This window comes from Brachycentrus maculatus, unplaced genomic scaffold (assembly GCF_059751285.1).
Source record: "Brachycentrus maculatus isolate JH-2025_06_01 unplaced genomic scaffold, ASM5975128v1 h1tg000115l, whole genome shotgun sequence".
NCBI classification, from domain to species: domain Eukaryota; kingdom Metazoa; phylum Arthropoda; class Insecta; order Trichoptera; family Brachycentridae; genus Brachycentrus; species Brachycentrus maculatus.
In genome coordinates, this window is record NW_028280868.1 from 1,771,461 (window position 1) to 1,797,227 (window position 25,767).

Sequence of the window (25,767 nt, forward strand, 5' to 3'; positions counted from 1 at the left end):
TTATCTCAAACCCTCATGCTTAATTATTCAAAATAATCTGTCTATTGCAATCAAAAGTTGCCAACTCTTATTTTGTGAATATTTTTACTTTTGTTATAAATAATTTGTTTACAAATGTATTTTAAATTATCTTCTCAATGTTATCAGCTGGCCGTTAAAAAAAAACAATATCAAAGTGATCGCAATAAGGAAATCCACTGTATTATGTATATATTTTAATTCATATAAAAGGTTTATTCGATTTCAAGTTTATCAATTGCAATTTTTATTTTATTATTTTATGGTATGTGTCAAATAATATATTTTTCCTGTGTATTTTTATGAAAAATTGTGTTGTAATTAATTTTGGGGAGAAAAAGTGCTATACACATTATGTATTTATCTATGTATTTTATTGTGTTGTATAAATTTTATTACTTAAAATAAAAACAATAAATTGAAAAAAATATTCAATTGGTTTTATTTGTGTATCATTTTCATTGAATGTTACACAGTGTATAAAGTGATCACTTAAGTTTATTTATATTTCAATTGGAAGAAAAACTAACGATTTCTGAGATAATGATGTATATAATGATATACAACATCATTATTTTCATTTATAAGAATCGTAATTTCAAAACTAGCATCCCTTGTTATAATAATAATATTTTGGATAATTTGTATATTGCCATTTTCCTAAAATACAACCTTACAACAAGGGATCTTTTCTGTGATAAATCGAGGAAAAGAAAATTGTGGAAATGATTTAGGAAACTAATGCATTTTTAGTTTTTTTCTAAAGATAATCTCACTCTCACTGTTTCTAACTGCTAGTGGAAGACCTTTCCATGTCATCAATCCCGCAACAGCAAAGGCATGATTGCAATGTTTGGTGCGCGGTAAGATCACTTTACTTATGACAGTTGTAGCTGATCGAATCGTGAGACGTCTATCAATTTATTCCTCTGGAATACGCAGCTTTTTAGATACTCCGGAGCCATAAGCAGACTCTGCCTACAACATTTTGAGTGTGTCCAAATACTTGTTCACAAAACCTGGATTATCTCCAATTATAGGAGTTATTTTAGTATTATTTTTTGGTCATCAGCCCTGTAATAGCCCAGACTTCCATATTCTTCTTCATCTTTGATGAGATGTCAAAAAATAATAAACTGCCTAGTTTTTAACTAGCCCACGACTCCCAGTCACAATCAATCCTAGCCAACCTCAACGTGGCATTCAGTTGATCCTTGCACCTCCTGTACTGCCCTCCTCGCTTTCGCCTTCCTTCGAGAAGCTCACCAAACAAAATAGCTTTGGGCAGGCGCGAGTCATCCATACGAATGACATTCCCCGCCCATCTGAGCTGAGCCCTCGCATAGAACAACCCGCTCTCTCCAGAAACTTCTGGTTAGACATGTAGTCATACATTAGTATTTATTAGAATACCTGAGATACCTTTGCTGCAATTCATTTTATATCGGATGTTCGAATGGGAGTTATATGATTTATATCTTTAACCCTTTCCACTCTGATCATTTTTTCTCATAACTGATCAGCTACTCTGATCAAAAAAATGCGACGTTTTTCTACCATTAAAATAAATATTTTGGTTCCCTAATTTTGGGACACTCTGTCTGGCAATTCGTCTGACCACGTTACATAATATTAACTATATTAATCTGAAATATTTTTTGGTAGAATATACTTGGGTGATAGAGAAATCAGTGATTAAAGTTATACCTGCGCTGGGCCAGACATTGTGCCCCACGGAGCTGCCTACTAGAATCATACGGGCCAGAATGTCTGGCCTACAGAGTGGTAGGAGTTAAAAAATGATGAGGTGTTCTTCAAACCCCTATCCACACCCCAATGGCGCATAGGGCACTGCATCTTATAAATGCAGCGCTATCTTGATTGTTAAGACATGAAGGAAAGTTGATCAGCCCTCCGCTTCAGGTACCAGTCCAGAGTGAAAAAAACACTTATATTTATTTGCCCCCCCCTGGGAATCGAACCCGGGACCTCCAGAACGGTAGCCGAGCGTGCTGAAGACAAAATCATTTTATATGTGGAGTATATTCATTTTATATCTGATGTTTGAATGGGAGTTATATTATGTCTTTAAAAAATGATGAGGTTGTACATAATTTAATTGCTGTATTATATTACAGTCCCATAAAAAGATATGTAAGTTCAGCTGTTTAGGGAGACATCCATTGATAACATTTTTACTGAATTGTAGACCCCTTACGTAATAATAAATTTGTGTATTTACAAACATAAATACAATGTGCTGTTTCGGCTCGAACAAGATAAAAATTATTATCTAGAATTTCAGGAGTAATTCAGCAAATTTGCTATTAATAACATTAGAATATGAAATGAAATTCCATCTGAGCTTTACAATAGTACACAACTAAAATTACAATGTTTTTACTCTCTCCTAGGATGTATGGAGCTAGATTTTTTATGCTGACGTTATATATACGACATTTAGAATGTTTTCTGATGGCCAAATTATTTTTTGAAGTGTGTTTTTTGGTAAATTATTTGGTCCATATCTGCGTTTAAATGGTGCATAGGACACTTTGTTACCTTTTTGTGTGTATGTGTGGTTTGTAGATTAACATCACCAAGAAACAGTTTCATTCATTTCATTGGCTAAAGTACAATACATATACTTTCTACAGCAAATGTTTACACTCTCCTGGTATAGTTTTAAGTTTTCCCTCTTTTCTGTTTTCTGTTGTTTCTAATGAGGATACTTCACTTTTCAAAAAAGGGGATCGTTCATTCTTCTGAAAAGGGGATACAAGGAATAAAATAATAAAAGTTTTTTTTATGAAATTACCCTTTTACTTGTAATTATGGTTTATTATAATGTGATATGTATGTCTGTACAACTAGTTACTATAAATATAATTACACATGTTTTAAATATAAAAGTCACAGATTTATCCCTCTTGAACGGGACTTTAAAAGATTGTTAATCTAGCGTATTAATAATGTTAATAATAATATAATAAAAGAATGACTAAAATATTTCAGTAAAAAAACACATACACACACACACATATATATGTGTGCGAGTGTGTATTCTTTACTTTGCTATTTACATTGGAAGACAGAATATTAATATATAATTATTTATTAGATCGTGGGTTTTCTATTTGAAGAGATGAGGGAGGAGGAATTACGATGCTATGGCAGTCTTGTTTGAAAACACTAAGGTGTAAAACTTAGCTAGGTTTGTGGCGTAACTATGTGCTAACTTAACTCTACACATTTACAAAGCTTACTTGGTGTTCGTTGAACATTATTGTTGCATGTCCATCCCTTTATGTCTAGATTATATAGGAACCCGGAATTAGGTTAGTTCTTACGTTATAACTTCAGACTAAGCGGTAGGTTTACTCTTTACTCTATTTACAAACCGAAGGTGATTATTTAACCTATTATGACTGGACATGACTATAGACATTCAAAATATGACCTTCTAGGATAAACAATCTTACAACAAATAATGCCAACTGGTTCTCACTTCACAGTTCAATATAAAATTACATAACTACACTCGATGCCGCTAAAAATAAGGAACACATTGTGCTTCAAATCATTTACTTTCTATCTATTAAGACCAGAAGCCAATTTGATACAAAGTCAACATCGACAAATATATATATTTACAATTATGTAATAAAGACTATTCTCATCCTTTCACAGTTGTGCTCGTGTTATCGGCTCAAAGAATACACAACTTATGGAAATTTACTTTACTATATAAATGTTAGTCAGATACAAAAATGCTCGATTGTTTTAAATTTAATATATCTTATAAACAAGCAGTTTCTACATACAGTAAAAGCTCATAAATTCAAACAACTATAATTCAAATTTAGCCATAATTCGACAATCTTTAACAAATTTTCATACGATAGTTTGAAAAAATGTTCAGTAAGATCCAATTTTTTTACAGATTTAAAATACATATGCATATTTCCAATTTGATCCACAGCTTTTGTTATCATATTAATATAAAAATACGAATTGGAAACAACGCAGTGCATTAGTTTATATTTGAAAAAATTGTCATTTTTTTTTTTTTTTCAAATTTGCTAATTCAAAATATGTTAAGAATTTTAGCCCCTAAAATCTGAAGTAAAAAGCTTTTACTGTAGTATGAATAATGAATATACAATTTCGGAGTTCACACAAATTAACGAATAAAATTTTTTTTTTTTCCACAAAAATATTTCAACTGTATTTACATTTTTTTTGTCGATATAAGCACCATCTTGATGCAGATAATATGCACAATAATAAAGGTACTCACACTTAGCTTTCTTTGTAATTATTTTTTCAAAAAGCAGATACATATCACTCACTCCTTTCAAGAACGTCATAAATCAAAATACTTGATTTTTCAGGAGAACGTTTTTAAAGTTTAAAAATATAATACAATGTATTAAAAATAAATATCAAGCCACTTACTGAACTTTTTACTGTGCAGCAGAAGTTTTTAGGTAAAACCTGAAGGTTTTTTCTGCATTTGAAAAATATTTAGTATATTTAAAAAAATAATTAAACAATACCTTTTCTTCAAAATGCAAAAACAACACTTTCTGCCCTGTAGCGGGTAAATTGTATTAAGTTAAAAATATGTCTCTTTTGCTGGGATGTAGTACATTTTCTGGGCATTCTGAAAACATGCACAACTGAAAATTAACGATTTTTGATTTATGACGTTCTTGAAAGGAGTGAGCGATATGTTAAGAAATATTTTGCTCAATTAGAGTATTCTTCAAGCATGTTTACCAAGCAAAAACAAGCGTGAAGACCAAGTTAAATACACATTATTTATTTAGACACATAAAGTTAACTTGTGTATTTAAACACATTTTTTAAAAAGCTGATCAAATGAATTACTTCACCATGATCTTGAATTTAATTTATAAATTTGTAATAATAAAACTAGTTTTTTTTCTTCTTACAAAAATATGTTTATGGGATGTTTTCATCTCTCATCCGCACTAAAGGGTGCATAGGGCTCTGCATTGTATCATTGCAGCACCTTGATCGTAAATTTCATGAAGGCAAGGTGATCAGTCTTACACTTCAGGTGCTATTTCAGGGTAACATTTTTTTTTATTCACGGCCGAAGCCAATTTTTTTACAAATTTTTACAATGTAATAATATATACAACGCAAATACGAAGATTATAAAATTTAAGAAAAAATAGTTAGGTACGAGGTAAGATAGTAAAACTTAGTGATTATAATTAAAATATAGTGAAAAACAGGAGCGATACAAATAATAATATAGGATAATTTATAGTGCCATTTACGTTAAATACTATCTAAAAGGTTTGAATTAAGTTTGTACAAATATGATATAGAATAAGATACAGCAAATAAGAAAATTTTGTGAAAATGGCGCTATATAAATTAATCAAGTATATTATTATTATATTAAGGGCACTTTAATTAAACTAAATAAGTAGAATAATTCTTTCAATAACATAATTACAATTCAAAGTATGCAGAGTTGCAATAACCGACAGGTGTCCACACAAACATTTTTAATAAATATGTTTATGAAAACACATATTTTTAACAATCAATCGTTGAAGATATTAATAAAAAAACTGACTTATTTCTAATGCTCCCGGTCCTCATGCATACTAGTAAACTATTGTTTAAAAAGGTTATACTCATACAAATTTAAAACATTGGCATGCAGTGCAATGTAAAAATAAGCACAGCCTACAACTTTGTTCCATGAATATATAAAGAACATATGTACAAATCATTATTTTTTGACCCCTGTTCACACCCCGATGATGAATAGGGCACTGGATCAAATAGATGCAGTGCTAACTTGGTCGTTAATTATACAAAGGCATGGCAATTAGTCCTGCGCTTTAAATTCTCGGATTTAGGAGACAGATGATGTAACCAAAGCTCAGGATGAAGATTATTATTGCTATATGGGAATGGAATAGTAGGTAGGAAAAGGAGATTAATGGCAAAGGCACTCGGGGTTACATGCCCGCGCTCGTACTAGTAGCTTGTGTAACTCGGACACTGCTTAGGTTTTAGATGTAAAGTTTAACAAGCCATGTGGTTTGTTGCTACTACATACTACCATCACACTGCTTCCCTGCAGGAGTAGAGATAGAGAGGATTGAGTGTCACACTCATTATGTAGACTTTAGACATAGCCGGAGTGATTTTTAATATCTCGTTATAGATCGCTTCGGTTTCTATGTCAAATACAAAAATAATTATACTCGGAAGAACTTTTCAAACCAAAGCGGCGCGCCGAGTTTCTCCGAGTCTGTGATACATTTCATAGAACAAAATTTAAAGGTTGTTTGTATAATTCGAGTACCGGTTGAATATTTCAACTATCAGCCCCGCAACTGTCTTATATAATAATATTCATAGTCCTATAGAAAGTGGTAAAAAAATACACCTACATTAATAGTTATTGGAATTATCTAAGTATCCGTACTCAGATATTCAAGTATAAAAATAACATGGATAAGATTTAAAGCGTAGTGTATTGCTTCCCCCCCAATTCATTACATTATCTTCAGAATACAATGCCAAGAATATTATCCACAGGCTATCACAAGTTAGATCATTCCACAAAATACGAATCTTATTTTGTTCAAACTTATCCGAATAATATTTAAATTATAAGTAGGTCAGACTATCGCTGGACATATTCTCGGCCTTAGGTTGATTATCGATAACCATCAATCAAGATAGCCGCCCAATTTTAAAACTAAGTAAGGGGGTTATTTTGGAGATGTTTCCTTTTTCTCACCGTCTCCGACTAATCCTACAACTTAAACCTGGCATTTCTTACATTTTTATAAAATTTAATAGCATCCCGCGACGCTTCGAACTTGCCCGTGCTCTACTGGCTTCGAAACTGGATTTTTGCAGATTCGCGCATTACAAAAAAAGTATTTTTATTGTTTTATGAACAATTTCACAAAACGTCCTTACTGGGTTTGGAAATTGGGCCCCTAAAGAGCCCTTGGCTTCTAGCGATCCAACAAAAGTATCTCATTCGCTTAGACTTTTATTCATAAAATACAAAATTATTCCCGATATAGTCCTGCACTGCTAAGTTAAAAATTTTAGCGATACTAGCTCCATCATCACTGCCCTCTCATTTAGCATCGATGTAGTAAAAGCTAAAGCTAAAATCAATTGATCCAATTTAACAAAACATAATGGCAGTGAACGGGGCATAAATTTGCTAAAAAATACTGCATGTAAAATGCAAAAATACTACTGTGTACATCTGACTCGAGTGGCGGAGCCACAAACTAATAGCTATGAAGCTGCTGGGTGCGACAAATGGAGATGTCTGTTTATCATTTAACTTTTGCAAATTTGTGATGTAGGTGAGAAACCACAATAAAAACGAGGATGTTTTAAATGAGTGACGGGAGCTGGAGCTACCCAGGGGTGAGTTTGTAGCATCACAATTCTCCTCGCATCACCGAACAGCTTCGTAGCTAAACTGACCTTACAAACTATTGTCAAATTAGAGATTCTTTTGCAATTTAGAATATCAAACTAATTTGAATGGATTTAAACCGTTGGACATGGGCATACAATACTGCCAATAGAGGACTTACTGTAATATGATAAAATAATAATAGTAGATAAACGAATAACATTCAACAGAATCAATGAAGGTAGTCCCTAATATTGATATTTAAAAAAATATGAATTTGGGAGCTCAATACTAAATAATATAATTGTTATCGGTTTCAACACTTCCATAGGAAATATATAAATCATTTATATGTTTAACGAATTAAGCATGTAAACTAAAATCTTATTCATTTTATAAAAAAAAAACTATATAATAGTTAAAACAATTGATTTAAACATTCACAAGTAGGTACACAAATATTGGGTGATCCGCTGACACGCATGGGGTCACGTTTTCATTTTTAGTATATTTTTAGGTACGAGTTTGAAAGTTATTTTTGGCACTGAGGCACTATAGGCAATTTATTCATAATGTCAGTACAATGCTATCGTTTATTCACTTTGACTCACATTCGGATCGTATCGAGGCAAAAGCCCGTGTCCGATAATACTGCGCATTTCTTCTTCATTACACCACGAAAATTTGAACTGTCAATAGTAACTGTCAGTGTTAGATGTCACGGTGTTGCCATTGAAGGAATGGTGTGGCCAGAAGCGAACCGACTGGAGAGATGTCGGGGTTAGAAGTGCACATCTCTGACGTCGGTGGGTGTGCCGGCTTTGCCCACCATCTTCTCAGGAGTGTTGTGGGGTTGAGTCCACGCCATCCCCGTGTTGTTCCCCACATGCGCTCTCCCGTTTGGGTCATTCACGCCTTCTTCGATAGTTTTCTGCACCATTTGCTCGATTTGTTCTAAGCACGCCTGAAGATAATCCTAAAACAAATTGAGAAAAATATAAGTAAACATATTATTTCAACTTTTAAACGAAAAAAATTGAGTAAAAATAATGATCTACGAAAACATTATGCACACTGCAATGTATGGAATAAAATCTTGTTACTTGTTAAACAAGATGAAAAAAAAAGTTTTGTACATAAAGAAGACACTGTGTCTATTTGATTAAGTGCCCTATTGGGGGCGGATAGGGGTTGAAAGAAGAAGAAAATATATATTGAGACATATTATATAGTAACTGCTATAGGCAAAATGTTCTTATCTGCTTCTAAGCGTAGCTGTTACGGGATCGATGGTATAGAATGCTCAGAATACCAGCAATTAGAAATAGCAAGAACGAGGTGATAATTAGAAAATAAAAACTAAACGCGCATTCGTTTACGAAATCACTTCCACAATTTTATTTTCCTTAATTCATTTACAACGAAGCGCCTTTGAGGTGCTTATTAGAACGAGTATTTTACAAAAATGGCGCCATATAAATCATTTCAATATATTAAATTATTATTATTAAATAATCAAATTAATTGAAGTAAAGTATCAAAAAATATTAAATTTTTAACAGATGCGGGATGGCGCTTGTCAAAAAGGCGACATTTTAAAGAATGAATAATAGGAACCAGTGGTTTACACATGTTGGGTGTTTTTTTTAAATTCAGATGACATCAGTTTTAACACTTGCCGGAGGTCATTAAATAAATAAATTCTGTATTTTTATTTAAAATATTAGCTAATATGGTAGTATTGAGTTAGTATTGAGACAAAAATTACCTGTTCGACTCCAGTGAGGTGATGGAGATTTGCCATCAAGTCGGACAGAGGAACGTTGGCTCTGGTCCCCCAATCCAAGCCTTGGAGGGCTGCAGCAATACTGGCGGCGGCTAATGTACTCGCGGTATACATTGTGAATTGGAAATCTGTGGGCAAAAAGAAAGAAATTATTTGAAACTGTTTAGCTCGCAGAGCTCCCAGTCGAATCACCAGGGCAACTGACAACTTAGCGCTTCCCACGAGTATAACAAACTCTAAACAAAGTTCCTATATTTATAATTTGACCTTGACTTGAGCTTTGATCTTTCCCCAATTCTTCCCTCACGACCCTCTTCCAGGTATTTTTACAAATATGGAATTTGTAATTGAAACATTGCACGTACTTGTTTTCTAATACTCGTATATGTGTACCTATAACTTAATGTAACTATTCTGTTAATTTTCCAAATAATATTTTGAAAATGAGTGGTAATTTAATAAATGCGCAGAGGTATCATTTTATCACTGGATTACGAAATTTATTAGATCATTACAATGTATGAACCGATGTACTTTTAGATTGGTAACTAAACTTCAAATAAAGGTGTGACTTTGGGGACAATACGATTACAGTCTTCAAACGTAGATAGTATTATGAATGTACATACGTATTTATTACATACATACGTTTTTCCACATACGAAGCTTTAAACCGTAGGTAGACAAAAAAAAGTTTTTCAGGAAATGTACTGACTACTAATGATGGCAAGTTATTTGTGAATATTATAAAGCCATATAAATAATTCCATGTTTATTTGAATTACATTGATTGCGTGAATATATGACGGGGGAATGACTGAGAGGATATATATGGAAAATGTGAATAGAAGAACAAAATGAAAACGGCCAAAAAAGATTTGGCAGGACCAAGCAAAAAACAATCTGGTAGTGTCAAAAGTATACGTAACTGGAGGGCATATATGACTAATTGTAATGATGTAGAAGAAGCTAAGAGTGTATGTCCTGACACACGAGTGTAATTTTCCATCTTCTCTGCCTATCCCTGTTAAGAAACAGCGTGATGGTAGAATTAGTGGAAGTTTTTATCATAAATATGGTAGTTTTATCCGAGGATTTAAGTTTGTTTCTTGTCCGATCGTTGTTGTTTTACCTAAAAGTCACTATTAAACAACGATTGCTACAACCAATAAAACGCAATGTGCATTATGTTACATTCGCCTACGCACTGATATTTTACACGCGATAACCTTAGAGGAACAGAGTATTTATATGTTATGAATGAAATAGTTTTTTCGATAGTGGTTTCCTCAGATACCACTATCTCTTCCACCGCCCTTGAGAGCCCTTCGCTGTTATCAATCTCTTGCCATCCTGCGTCCAAAATGTCGTATTTTTAAAACAATCCTGAGATTAAAATGAATTTTCACTGTCAGTATAAAGTTTGACCTACAATTTTTTCAAGCTAAATGACAAATTGACCCTTTTATGTCGAGAGTGTTTGATTTAAAAACAATATATAATTTTAACACTATAATAAATATTGGTGTCCATTCGAACAAGTTTATTTAACCGCGAGGTTCGCGGTTAATATAAATTTGGATACCGCCATCCAATCCCCGGTGTTCCGAAACTTACTTCACGCAATATTTAAGGCGCACGCGAATTTTCAAAATTAAGGATTTTTAAAACACGAGGAATCGATAACGCTATTAGCTTCGCATGCATGTGGAATTATATTTGACTGACGGCAAATTAGAACTTTCGAGAAAATAAGCCGCAATGTTTATGCAACTTGCATTCGTGCAAACACCGATAGCACCTTAATATGTATAGGTACCCACAATATGAAGGTATTAAGTATCGCGATTAGATTCGTGGCGCCACATCCATCACCTTCGTCTATTTACAAATGTAGACTGACCTTATTTGTCACGTAAATATTAAATAATATTAAAAATAAAATTTATTAATACTGTTTGAAGATTACGCGCGAATGCAGTAGAGGGGAAGTAAGTGTTACGTCGTAGGCGCAGTTTGCGATATGCGCCCACGAGATCCGGACCTAAGGCAACAGTCATTATCCTTACGCATTTATGTGCCACCTCGATAGCTCTATTACATCCGAAATTATCTACACGCCGAATGGGCTCTAGATTGGATTCGCCTTTTTTGTGGATTGCGAAACTCGATTCCAACGGTCGTGTTATGATTGCCGGCGCAGACGTAGGTAGATAAATACGCGGAGGGGGTATGCCGGTATAGGGAGATGATTTTAAAACCGGCCGCAGAAGTGGATGATCGCCGTCGGGTCCTTTGCGAAGTAATTCCCTATGTTCGGGACCAGACGCCATTGTCCCTCCCCGCGGCCGAACGAATATTTCTCACGGACCAAGTACGGCAGAGACGGCGAGCGCCCGAGCGACTTTCGGCACTCGATCGCGTTATTAGCGGACCTCATGATCGACGCATCGCGGTAAATAAATGGTACCTACTCGTCATAAGCCACCGCGTATTATGTCACAAAAAGGTTTGTCAAATATTGCATAATAACACGAGTGAAACGTTTCGCTTCAAGTTAGGATTAGTTCTACGATAATAAACAATTGTTACGTTGAATTTTCTCATCGTTCGACCGTCGCCGTCGGTCTTGAATCGAGCGAACACTTTTCTCACATTGCTTCGGCAAAGTTATGACTGATGTTTTTATGGCGGACTGTTGCCAGCGGAATGTAACGCTAAATTATGTTTATTGGAGTTGCAACGTTCCGAGCTGCGCCGCGTTGCAGAACCTCCGACGAACTGCAGGTTCTTAAAAACTTTACGACGAGAAACAGTTGAAAAAATCAATTATAGATATACGTTTTAAGGATAAAAGCAAAGCAAAATGTGTTTGTTATTTATATTAATTCGGAAGTTTAAATATGCGGATTATACACGGAATAAACGTCAACGGTGGTCCATTCCTTTGTCCTGTCTCTTCGACAGAACAAAATTGTTTTAAAATTCACTGATAATATACACAAACAGGCAGTATATTATTGTTGCAACAACACGAACAGATTTAACTTAGCCCAAATGTATGCCACAATTTTTCAAGATCAATGTAATATCGTAAAGGAATTAGCGTAATTTGAGATTAGCTCAAAAACAATACAGAGGCACTCTAAGCTGAAATTCATCATTCTTGTGTCAAAACAGATAATAAAATGTTTGTCCTTACATCGGTAATATAAATTTCTGATATTTTTTAGGTGTTTTCAAAAGCTCGTTTCAGAATTTCGTTTGATTTTCGATTTTATATGAAATACGTATTATATAAAGCGCAGTAAATTAAATTAAAAATAAGTCTATAGGTACAAATATGATACCATAAGAATAATATTTAAAACATATAATTTTTTATTCAGTGCTCAGCTGTAAAAAATGGTCGCACAAGGCTACCACATGTTATGTTTTGTATAACCTTCAAATTTTAAACAATAACGTAATATTTTGCCAGACATGTTCCGAGCTGGGCAGTTCTGGGCGTTAAATTAAACAGCCTAAAATTAGTACATTTGAAATCTGTCATACAGAAGGCTTTCGAACACATGTTCGCAATATTGCAACGAGCACACATTATGTAGTTACTATGTACCCTTATGAAATTGGAAAGCTTCGCTTAACGACCGATTTTACGTCACGTTTGCTTACGTTATTACATAAATTAAGCGATTAAAAAAGTGCTTGGCACAAAATTCCTAAAACTTAAGATAAAAACCGGGAAGTATTTGCGCCATAGGAAAATATCTATTTAGTATTATTTAGCGACCGGTCCTCGTTGTGATAGTTCGTTGAACTTTTAGCATGGCCGACTGACAGATTCATTATTCACAAGTTTAGTGAATGCCAAGAAATGTGTGACTCGTATGCTCGGGACGACCGACGCGTCGGTTATTAAGTCAGTTGTCATAGACAATACCTTCTTCCTCGCACTATCAAAAGACGGCCATTAAAATGAAACAGAAAATAACATTTTACGAAAACAAAAAACCGATGACTTGTATTTACTTTATTTTATTTTAACAATTTTTTTAATAAAACATCGATCGCGAAATGAAATTGTTTCGCAGTGAGTAGCATACCAACATGTAGGGTAAATAATTATTTGTGCAATGGTCGTACATACACTAAACATATTTACTAAAGGTAATAAGCGATAAGCGCTTAACAATGCTAACCATTACTGGATAGCAAGATTGCTGGGGGTCAAAAAAGAGTATGTTTACTTTTTTCGAAAGTACATACTTAGTGTAAATAGAAAAGATAGGTTATATAAGATGACATCGTTGTTTGAAGAAAATAGGTTACTAAACACGTATCATTATTCGGCACAGGATGTTGCATATGCGTATGATACAATTAAAGTAACATCACGGAGGAAACACATCCTCGCTATGACTTTCGCTATCTCGTTTCATCTGCAAAATATTTGCAAACTGCATCGGCAGACAGATAACAGTCGGCACCGGATGTCGGCTCGAGACGCAACGGTTCACGTTAACCCTAAAGAGCATGACCTAAGAATTCGCGACAATGCGAGATCGAAAAAATAAGCCCATATTCGAAGCATATGAGATTTTTTAAAGATTAAATTCACGAAAAAATAAAGCGTAATATCGACATGTCGAGAGGATGGTATCGATGTGCAATACTGAATAATAAACCTGAACCATTTTATAAAAGTTTAAATATATTTAAATACGTATTTGAGAGTCAATAAACTGTATACAATAGATATTACAATAAAGGAAGAACCACAATAGACATTCGAGGTAAAAATTTTAATGACTCGGGGGGAATAACATCCAGACGCTACAAATACATAATATTGTACTACTTACAAAAAATATTTGCTCGTAAAATTATTCAAGTCTCGGTTACAATTATTGCGAAACTATTGTTTTGTGAGGTCTTAAGGTTATTGGACCATAGCTATCGCAATATTTTTGAGAACATAAGTAGGTAATGTGCGAATGAACGCGAAAACTATGTAGATTTATACGCGGTTTTGCATTTGAGATACGGAAAGGTATACGAAACATGTGGGAGCGATTCAAATTAGGGGAGTTTTAATATACTGCTTCCAGAACGGTGGCAAGAAACATGAAAAATTAAAGAATTCAAACTGGCGTTGTTATGAAGTCGAGACGTATCGGAATACTTTGACTTTGCAGGACGGTGGTATTGTTATTCAATGAAATAATTTAATGTGCACATACGAATGGTAAAGCTGAAACCGTGAAGTCGACCCGAGTTACATTGACCTGAGCGAAATGCATATGTGGCATAGCCGTCGGCGTCGGCAACACGGAGGTCTCGAGAGCATTGTTTTCTGTGGTAACGAAAGCTCTCACTACGGAGAAAGCAAATACTACTTGATACCTGGATACAGATATGTAATTATAAGCAACATCAATTTTAAAAGAATCAGCACAAAAATAAAATATTTTCTCTCGTCTTTACGAGCTTTACCGAGCTTTCTCGGTGAGGTGTGCGGCGTTCTGTTCGGGTTGTGAGATTAGGAGTTTCGTACCAGAAGAGCAGGAATGTACACAGGTCGCGGTGCGCTTGCGCATCTTCTCACTATTATTATTTCCTCTGGCGCTGTTCAGTCTACGTGGGGCGAGCTGAATGCCTGATGACTCCTGCGAGTTCTGCCGGCCTGGTATCTGCGCGGCGCCAAGCCTGTGGCGGAAATCGCCAGTGTAAAGAAAGTTGAGTAAAAATGCTATTTTTTTCATAATTATTAATTATCGTTTAATGGAATATTAGTAACACGACACTGAGCAGGTTAGATATTTTTCAGATTTTCACGAGAAAATATATTTTCTGAAAATTACGTACCTACTGTTCTTGTAATAAGTAAGTAGAATAAATAGTGTTTCCAATCCTTCAAGCGCTTTCTACTTAATTGTCATAACAAGCTTATTAACAATATTTACTACACTTGAATGTTAATTGCGGCTATTTTCGCGTATGTTTCCCGTCAAGGATCCAATTTGGCAAATTCGATTCGCTCGTCCTGGGGAGGAGGGAGATAATAGGTCTATCATTGGAGATGTGCTTCATGTGAGGGTTTAAGTATTCGTGTAATTTAAAGTAATTTCGGGCGTGAAGCAAACTGGTTCTTCGTGAAGACCGCATTATCAACATTCCTGGGGCATGCGCTCCGTGGCTGCGTGCCAGCGGGGCACTCTGTGGAGGGGCGCAGGCCTACAACACGTCACATTCTCTACGAAAGGCCTTTGAGATGTTTCTATTAGACCACTAGTTCGTAATTATAAAACCACGTAAAGGAAAATTAGTTAGATCTACGGTTTTAAATACCAAAAACCTACAAAATCTTATGTGTATTTTAAAGTGACAAATTTAACTGTGCCGTCGGATAGAAAAAAAACAATTGGTAGATTTTTGATAATTTTTTTGAGGCCCCAATAATTTTTATAAATTTGTAGCGGTGAAAACGTAAGCAAGATTAACGTAAAGTTATAAACACATCTCGATTCTGATTGAAGATAAAATGAGTGTTTTTTAGCTATCGAACCTCCCCGATGCAAATTCGTCGGGCCGGGTTCGTTGATCGGTGGCGTGTAATAGCGATTTCGCAATTTTCTTAACAAATTTGAGTATGGGCGGGCGGCGAGTCTGTGCACATAAATATAGTGTGATGAATGAACGAGAAGCCTCGGAAAACTGACAGGGAGGGAAGAGGGCCCCGGAGGCTGCAGATTGCCGGTTGCGGCCCATTGTGGGTTGCCGACAAATTATACAATTTTACCCTGGTGCAAATATTAAAATTTTCCATTACAGATCGTATCTTCCGCCGAATCTCTTCGAGAATGAAAATTAATATTTCAATCAAAATATTTCAGTCACACGTCGCGACAGTCGTACGATCGATGTCTACTACATCAACCGTCGGATATTAATGAAAAGTGATTACTCCGAATATTTTTGCCCGCTTATAATTAAGATAATTGATAAGAGTCATTTAGATTGGCGCCGCGTATTAATTTTTTTTACGTCAAAACTCATTAAGCGTAAAACACTATTAATCACATGTTAATTGAATATTATAGGTATATTAAATTGATGATTTTTGTGCGTTGTAAGGGCGGCTCGGCTTTGTTGTGTTGCATCGCATTTTGTATTTGAATATATGGTATTTTATTCGCACTTTGTTCGTCGTTAAGAGTGACATATGAATGGTTCCTCGGGGTCCCTTTAGTCCTGCCCGAGATTTATGTAAATTTATTACAGAACGAGCGAGACGTTCTCACAGTTCATCACTTGGTTTATTAATTATCCTCGAGCTATGTACAGATTTATATTTAATATTTAGGATAATCATATTTTATTTATTGTTTCGGCATTAACTTTGTGGTAAGACATGTTACAATAATTAAAGAAAACACTTCGTTTTTTACCACTTGAGTTTAATTATAGACTACATGTTTCAGAAGCTAAACTTCCATCATTCAGGTCTGTATAATAACTAAAATATAAAATATAAAATTGTTCTATAAATAAGGATAGGGGGAAAGTAAGGGGAAGGGGTTAGTCAAGGAACGGAGTTTGAAAACAAAGGAAAAATTGAAAGCAATGGCGAAGAATTTTGAAACAATATATTATTTAATAAATTATTATTAGAATTCAGGTTTTTTTGTATTTCTAAATTTTCAAGATAATTCATAATTTGGCCTTTATATGGAACAAGGTGTAATAATTTTAATTTATGGGAGTGAAATGAGTGATTAGTATCTATTATATGATTTGCAAATTCCGAAAAATAATTACAATTGATAGACAATTAGATTCATTCCTTACCCACATCAACACTTTACATAGTAATATTAAATTTACCGTGGAAAAAAATGACGATAATACCCTAAATTTTCTTGATTTATCGATTAAAGTTATAAATAATAAATTAGATTTTAATATATATCGTAAACCAACACACACTGACACAGTCATTCCAGCTGATTCCATTCATCCCATTTCACATAAAATGGCCAGTTTCCATTCATTATTAAATAGACTAATTAATATCCCCCTCAGTAACTCAAATTATAATCGTGAATTAAACACAATTAAACTAATAGCAAAAAACAACGGGTATAATAGCGCGCTAATAGATAAAATGTTAAAAAATAAAATTAAAAATAATTTTACCAAAAAATACATATATTCAGCACCTAATAATGATTCAATAAAAAATAAATCTTGGCGAAAAATTTTATATACGGGTTCAATAACTAAAAATATTTCGAAAATCTTACCCTCCCATATCCAACCTGCATATTATACAAATAATAATTTACATAAAATCCTCGATAACTCAAAATCTAAAATTGATTTATTACAAAAAAGTGGTGTTTATGAAATTTCGTGTGGAGATTGTGATAGAAAATATATTGGCCAAACTGCGAGAAATTTAAAGATTAGAATTAAAGAACGTCAAAGCGGTCTTGTTAGTAATTATTTTTCGGAATTTGCAAATCATATAATAGATACTAATCACTCATTTCACTCCCATAAATTAAAATTATTACACCTTGTTCCATATAAAGGCCAAATTATGAATTATCTTGAAAATTTAGAAATACAAAAAAACCTGAATTCTAATAATAATTTATTAAATAATATATTGTTTCAAAATTCTTCGCCATTGCTTTCAATTTTTCCTTTGTTTTCAAACTCCGTTCCTTGACTAACCCCTTCCCCTTACTTTCCCCCTATCCTTATTTATAGAACAATTTTATATTTTATATTTTAGTTATTATACAGACCTGAATGATGGAAGTTTAGCTTCTGAAACATGTAGTCTATAATTAAACTCAAGTGGTAAAAAACGAAGTGTTTTCTTTAATTATTGTAGGATAATCATAACTGACTAAACTATGTCTTTTATTTAAGGAGTATAACCCCGGAGTATTCTAACCTAATAAGTTAATAAGCATTGGTTTTCCTTCTTTTTGGCATTGGGTCGTGTTCGCATTATTTGTATTTTCAAACAAATTTTCTTTAAGAAGTAATTGTGTTTGGGTTATGATCGCACAGAATCGGTTTGTCGATGTATTTATATTATTGAATGGGCATTTCTCACTTGCACCGGGCATTATAATGGCAGTATTACAATACCCGTGGCTGTTGTTCGAGCCTACTCAGTTCTTGAAGGAATGCATTCAGCCGTGTGGGAAATCGCAGCAGGCTTTTGGCCAAGACGTAATAAATAAGTCTGCAACACTTGCGTCATATTATTTTATATTTGTTACGGCGCATCTTCAACAAAACAATAACTTAGAAATGTAGTAATAATATAATTATATTCCGAATGATCGGTTACAGCTGGAGATAACTGCGAAAGTTACACATCTAAGTTTAATACAAAGGAAATATTTATCAAAACAATGGATCCGTTTGCCTAAGGCAATGTTTAATAATATGGTAATGACAGGCCGCAGGATGTAGCTCATCTCGCTGGGTAGTCATTCAACGCGTTACTGCTATCAGTAATTCGTATGTTACCCCGTAGAGCCTTTCCAATTTTTACGGACTTACTGAGGATATTGACAGATATTATCTTGAGAAAGCATAAAAAAGCAAAGTGAACCTACTATCTCAAAATTTGTGAAATCATGTCTCTTTGGTCTCATTTATGAAGTGTTTGGCTTAAAATGTCATTCGTTATCCGCGATGTAACAGCGTGGTTAGGATTCTAGAGGTGTTGAGTTTATGTAACGCCGATCCGAAGAATGGATATATCGTCCGAATGTAAAATATCGCTATCTGAACAATCCATCATGTAATGGCCTTTGCCAATAACGAGGTGCCAAATCCTTTCGGTTTATTTATCTCCGCTCCGAGCAAGAGCAAAAAGTTTGCTTTGGGAATATACCGCGGCCCGCGGAGAGGGGGTTCGTTATTAGTGAATACGTTATTATTATTATTAACGTTTTGGGACGTTCCGATGTTCCTTCGAATGGCGGCAGAGAGTCGATACAATCAAATTGTTAATATAATTATCTAGTGCTATAAAAACACTTTCGGTTTTAGTATTATATATGGGTATGCGCGTTATGCTTGTGGATAGCCGATAGTCGCTCAATCCCGCGCTTCGGATGGCCTCTTTAAGGTTATAGTAGAATTTTTACGTTTATATTAATTTCTTCTCCGCACATAAAATTTACGAGCTAATTTTGTTTGTAATTTATGCTTCTATAAAACGCCGGCGTATCGAAAACGTTATTTGAAAATGTTTTCACATGTATCGAGTATTGCGTGAATACAAAACTCTATTCAATATTAAAATAGTTGGATTTAATGCTATTTGCGAGGCCATTGCTTCTGGAAAATATATAAAAGGGCGGAATTTTTCAAAAAGCGTAGTAAAATGTATAAGTTATCATTAAACTTAATTTCAAAAAGTGACTAGATAAAAGGGAAAAGCAAATAAATTTGCAGAATATAATAATGCACGTTATCCTTAAGAATTGTCACGTGTCGCTTTAAATAAACGCAAAATGCTCGGTGCTTTGTTGTGACCAATCGCCCATTATATCGCCTATAGAATAAAGCTTAGATGACATCCTTCAGTGCAGTGGTACCTAATAACACATAGCCAAATGGCCTTGTATTCGGTCAACCCGAGCGGATAGCGAGTTGTATTTAGTATTCCAGCTAAGGATGGTGACATCACAAAAATGCCTAAAACAGTCTCGTAAAACTCGCCTTTTTATTACCCGAAGTTTTATCATTAAAGAAAAGCGAGACTGTAGGCATATCGAGAAACAGTGTTCAACAAGTGTGACAACTTATTCGGGCCATGTTAGAACGCGTGGATACACTTTTATTAAAATAACGCAATAAAAGTTAATGTATTCGTTGAAATGTGCATATCGGGATGGAATTGACACAGTGAACTGAAAATTAGGGTAATGTGGACAAAATTGATTTCAGTAGAGAATTATATCTAAATAATTGAATCATGAGATAATTTTATCAGCAGAAATGTATAAAATATATCGTTCAGGTACTCGAAGAAGTGGAAAATGAACCTACCTTTGGCTGCAAGCGCGATGAAGGTTTGGGCATGTCTGATGACCATGTTGGTCTTAACAAAACCGCCCAGAGGCAATCTGGCTACCAGCAGGGAGAGGAAGTCTTGAGGAGTCACCACGGACATGTCCCATTTCAGTTTGGAAAGTACTAAAAGCTCCCATTTCTGCAACAATAACAAAAACTGCCCGTTAGTACAAAAACAATATATTTTTACTATCTTCTCCGTATAGAGAACATAACGCCGTACCACCCTTTCTTGCAAACATTATTCATCTCCTCACGCGTACCCGCCGATTATTTCTCTAATCAGTCTAACTCGGTCTTCCTGTGCCGACCACATTCGCCTAGTATATTTTTTAAAGATTTTTCCTCACTCATTGGTTCCACGTGCGCAAAACATCTCAATTCGCCTTCCTTTAATTTATCGATAATGCTTATCTCAATCTGACATTCCTTTCTTATTTCACCATTCGAACATCTGTCATACATGGTTTTGACACATATTCGTCCGAGATATCGCATTCTGAGTGCATTCAGTCTACGCTTCTGTTGCCAACTCCATGGTTTCCTTTGGAGCTTGTACCAGGACTGCCAACCACGAAAAAACTATATATTTGTGCAAAGTTACTGACGCAGAAATATGTATGGTTGATACACATGTGATGAAGCAATCATATTTGGATTAGCTTTTGTTTGATTTAATTTAAGATTGTGTTCTGAGAAACAAAGGAAATCAGTGAACTGAATACAAATATATTTATAAAAAATGGTAAGATATTCCCCCATTCACGCAATATGTGATAATGCTTTTGATAATCAGCGTACTGATTAGGTATTTTATAATAATGTAAAGCGGAAGCTAATTGCTAGTAAACTTAACTGGGATTCTCGGCTCGAAATAAAAACAACATAAAATTTAATATTACTAGTATTATTGCTGACAAAAGCGTTTCCGCTGAAAGACATAGGTACAAGACAATTTGTGTACTTTTGTACTTAGTCCTCGTTATTTCAAAAAGATTTCCTACCCATAAAACACGCATTAAGCGAATGCGCATAATTAAGTTTAATTACTTCTTATTTTGCAGTGATGGGTTTTTATTCATGTAATGGTGATGCGCTACATAAATCCAGGCCTTCCGCAAAACTGGGGTCAACGGACACTTCCTTGCGGCTAGAACAGCTTCGTTGGAAAGTGCAACAATGTGCCTTAATTTAAAATACCAGAAGAAATAATCATCATCTAAAAATCAGTAGATATTATCATACACAGGTTGATCTAGATTCTGCTTACTTCATCAGTTTTCATTTTATGAATAAAAAATATCAAATGCTTAGAAAAAAATAATTATACCTTACATGTATTAAATAGTTATTCAAGAATATGTTTTTTTTCACATTTATTTCATTTGACAAATGACCGGGTTTCATCGTTACCGATCTGAGTCTCGAAGAAATTCGGACACTGGTCCAATGACAGAAAAGTGCAAAACAGTATACAGTTGATGTTTTATTATATAAAATGCAGTTCAACCAGGAATTGTCAGTACAAAACTAAGAAATATCATTTAAGTATTTATTGAGACAGTTATATTTTCCGGCATAAATCGAAAGTAGGTAAGTTTTTTTAAATTTTAAAATGATGTGTACTACGTGGGTCGAGTAAGGTATCACTGGCGAGAGCTTTAAAATATATAAAAATAGCTAATATTGAGAGCTTTTTATACAATCTAGAAAGATTGTCGAGAAAAACATTTGTAGGAGTATTTAAAAGTAATTATAATAAAAAAAAAATACAAAAATGTGTTGTGGAAGGAAAGAAAATATAATATTTTAAGAGAAAAAAGTAGCTGAAACCCTAACAGTTGTTAAATCACCCTTAGGGTAGTATTTTCCGAAAATGGTGCTACATAAATTATTATTATTATTACTGGAAATTTATTATTATTATTATTACTGGAAATTTTTACTTATTACTATTACTGGAAATAATAACTTATTATTATTACTGAAAAATACAAGTTATAATGAGAAAATATATTATTCTGGCGAGTAAGATGTGTAAGCAAAATGGGAGGGACGGATGTTCTAATTTAACACGTACATACAAAATTTAAAAGATTATATGGTAGTGCGTTATATTTATTTTAAGAAATGATAGATGACGACAGTAATAATTAACGTAGCTTAAATAATAACTAGTGGGAGAATACCAGAGCTTTTATTTGATTGAAAAAATCCCCATTTTTGTAAACGCCGGGTCAGCACCGGCGATGCGTTAAAAGCACTTCGCAAATTTTATCTTCTCTCGCCCAGGGGGGAATATTTTACGATGGAATATTATAAGACATACACGAACATTACAACTACAACTAGTATTATCGTTCTCTTCTGGGGTAGGCAGAGAAAAGGAAGGCCAAACTCGTATGCTCCTTGCCACAACTATAATTTTACAGTCAAACATGACTAGATTGTAGGTTTTGGTTGATTTAGTCGTGGCAAGTCTTTCTTGGCCTTCTCGTTTTGTTCTCCTATTCTCATTTACCAAATACATACATTTACTCTCCATCCATTCGCTCTGCATGTCCATACCACCACAAAGAAGATATCTTAATATTTTCAATTATCACTCAGCTTTGCATCCCTTTCTAATATAATTTCTCACCATCCATTAAAATTAATACAGATACATTATTTTCGGAAGTGGTATTTTTACATAGTGATATTTTCAAGTGGTAGTTTTTTCTGTTGAGATATTTTCGAAAGTGGAATTTTTGAGTAGTGAAATATCCAAATAGTATTCTTGTTTAGTGATATTTTCGAAAGTGGTATTCTTGAGTAGTAATATTTCCAAATAGTAGTATTCTTGCGAAGTGATACTTGGGAAAGTGGTATTCTTGCGTAGTGATATTTCCAAATAGTATTCTAGTGTAATGATATTTTCGGGTATAACGTCCTCGGCCGTAAGGGCAGCGCAATGGAATGGAAGTACCCCGCCGGTAGTCGGAGAGGAGCCCGGTGGGCGGCGCGGGCGCGGGGCGGGGGAGGGGCGAGGGGGGGGGGGGCGAGTAGACACCGTGGGACAGTGGTGCAGATAATGGCGGCAAGGTCACTCGCTACCTCAGCTAACCTAACGAGGCCCGACACCAAGGAGAACGGCTTAGTATATTTATTTTTCCAACATATGTGAATGGATTTCGCTTGTTTTGCGTTTTTCTACAGTGTCGCAAATGAATAATAACACAAAAAGCCGGCAAGGCGACCTTTCCACGATAGGAGCACAGGCGCACAGCTGAGGCGTTGTAATTTTCGCGAATTCGCGAAAACTGTCCCCAAAGCCAATATTGAGTTTTCACTCGGAGATTACTCTTTTCCGAGGATCCAGGTACGAGACGACTTCGATAGTTTAACGCTCGGAATGTAAGTTGGTGAGAAAGCACTTTTCGAATCACCGCCTCCATATTTATATACCTGATCGGGATCCGATACGCACGCAGCAGGGCGAAATAAAGAAGCACCGCCAAAGTAGCAATTAACGACTACTCGATTCGGCTATAAAATTTGTTGCAATAATAACGAACAATGATTACGACGTTCCCGAGACAAAACGGGGGAACAAGAGAGCAGGAGGCAGGTCGGGAAATGCGCGGAGACGCGATGCAAGAGAGAAAGGGCTAATAGCCCGCCGGAGAGACGTCGATATACACGTGAACATGTATAAAATACCAATTAAAATAAATTATTGAGCATCAAATGCCATTTTCGCGACCGGCTATAAAACGTGCAATCGTGAAAATTTGTAAATATTATTCGGCCGCCTCGTGAGGTTAATACTTCTGAAGTGATAAATATATTAATCCCACCATATTGCCACTTAAGTGATGCTGGAAATTCTTCACGAAGCGAAAAATCCTCGCAATTGAGATGTTGAATATTTGGAGGGAATTAACTCGCGTGTGGTATTTTAGCGTCCCGGACGAAAGTTGTAACAGACCGCACATCGTGATGGCAATCTGAACGCACTTTCGGCGGTTTGACGAAATATTTCGATGTAACAGTCAGTATTTCAAAATATAAACACGCAAAAAGGAATCCAGTCGTAATTCATTGTGTGATGAATTATTGCAAAGTTGTTTATAGTAATCGATAATAATCGAACAAAAACATTGACATCATGAATATGTAATTGAAATAAAAGAACCGAAAAGGTCGGAACCGCATCAGGTATCAGGCGCGCAGGAGGTGAAGAGATATTTCATGCCCGAAGGAATATTTCATGGGAGGACATTTACGGTTAACATGCAACATCGCGCAGTCCGCCAACAGAAAACAGAGGAGCGCGGGTTGGGCGATCACGATTCGCCGAGGACGATCGGTTCGAAACAGAGATCCATTCCGCCGCAGCTTTTTGTGTCTCGTAAGGATGCCGAACGGGTTTGTTATACGGTGATCGTGTTTTCTGTCTCGAGATGAAGAGGCTTCCCGACGTATTTACTGGCAGGGACGTACTATCGAACGTAAAATGGGAAATGTGAGCCGAAATATGAACCTTTCTATCAGATGCGCAAACGCAGGGACCGTGTACGTATTCATAACCAATAAGAGCAGCCATGAAGAACAAGCTCGAGACAGCGTGACCCGTGATTGATGCTACGGGTACGTATGCGCCCGTAGCGCAAGTAAGTGTATGTTGCGAAGAGCATAAAGTGGCGGTAAGATATCATCAATCGCGGTGATGATGGATGTTATGATCGAGGACACAAAAAAAGATTACAGTGGAAATGAAAGCGAGTAATAAAACGTCGCGGTTCAGGGGTTTACTGCGAGTCCTGGGAATTTTCCGAGGCCGGAGCTGCTTTAGGAAATTACAATCTTTACGTTTTTTGCCGTTGCCGATATGCCGATAAAGGCCCGACAGGTGATTCCGATTAAAAAGCGCGGTTAATAAATCATACCCGAACGCGTAGGGCCATTTTGGAGATTTAACGGACTTTTGTAATCTCGACCGGCCTTTACTATTCCCAGTCTGGGCAAACAAAGGCGTATAAAGTCAATTGGCAGGTAGCGGAGATCGCGAGCAGAATCTTTGTTAAACTATGGTCCTTGGGATTTTTTTTCAAACAGGTAGAAATTTTTATGATAAATACATTTTTGAGAATTGTTTAATGATACACTATCTCTCTTCCAGAAGATGCTGCGCTAAACCATCAATAAACCCCCTAGACACATTCCTTCGCAAAATACTAAACATTTGAAAAATGGCGTCACTAATTCGGAGGGGTTTTGTCTGGCTCCAATGGAAATGCAATCCATAATGGGTATTGATTTGTGTGGTCATTCAATATGTAGCCACTTCGATACGTTGGATTTGGATATCGGTTCCTTTGTTCATTAGTGAAATGAGAACGCAAGTACTGTGGTTGTATCGTTA

General features: G+C 35.2%; 1 protein-coding gene across 1 annotated transcript in view; it reads right to left on the reverse strand.

The window, feature by feature from the left end:
- Positions 1–4,960: 4,960 nt before the first annotated feature.
- Positions 4,961–25,767, reverse strand: part of LOC148309939 (G1/S-specific cyclin-D2-like) — a 55,590-nt gene continuing 34,783 nt past the window's right edge. Inside the window, exons 3-5 of the mRNA XM_088259304.1 lie at positions 20,337–20,499; positions 9,231–9,376; positions 4,961–8,438 (exon numbers count right to left, since the gene is read on the reverse strand). Coding sequence (XP_088115430.1) covers positions 8,244–8,438; positions 9,231–9,376; positions 20,337–20,499 — 504 coding nt within the window. The 3' untranslated portion in view covers positions 4,961–8,243. The remainder of the gene's footprint in view (positions 8,439–9,230; positions 9,377–20,336; positions 20,500–25,767) is intronic.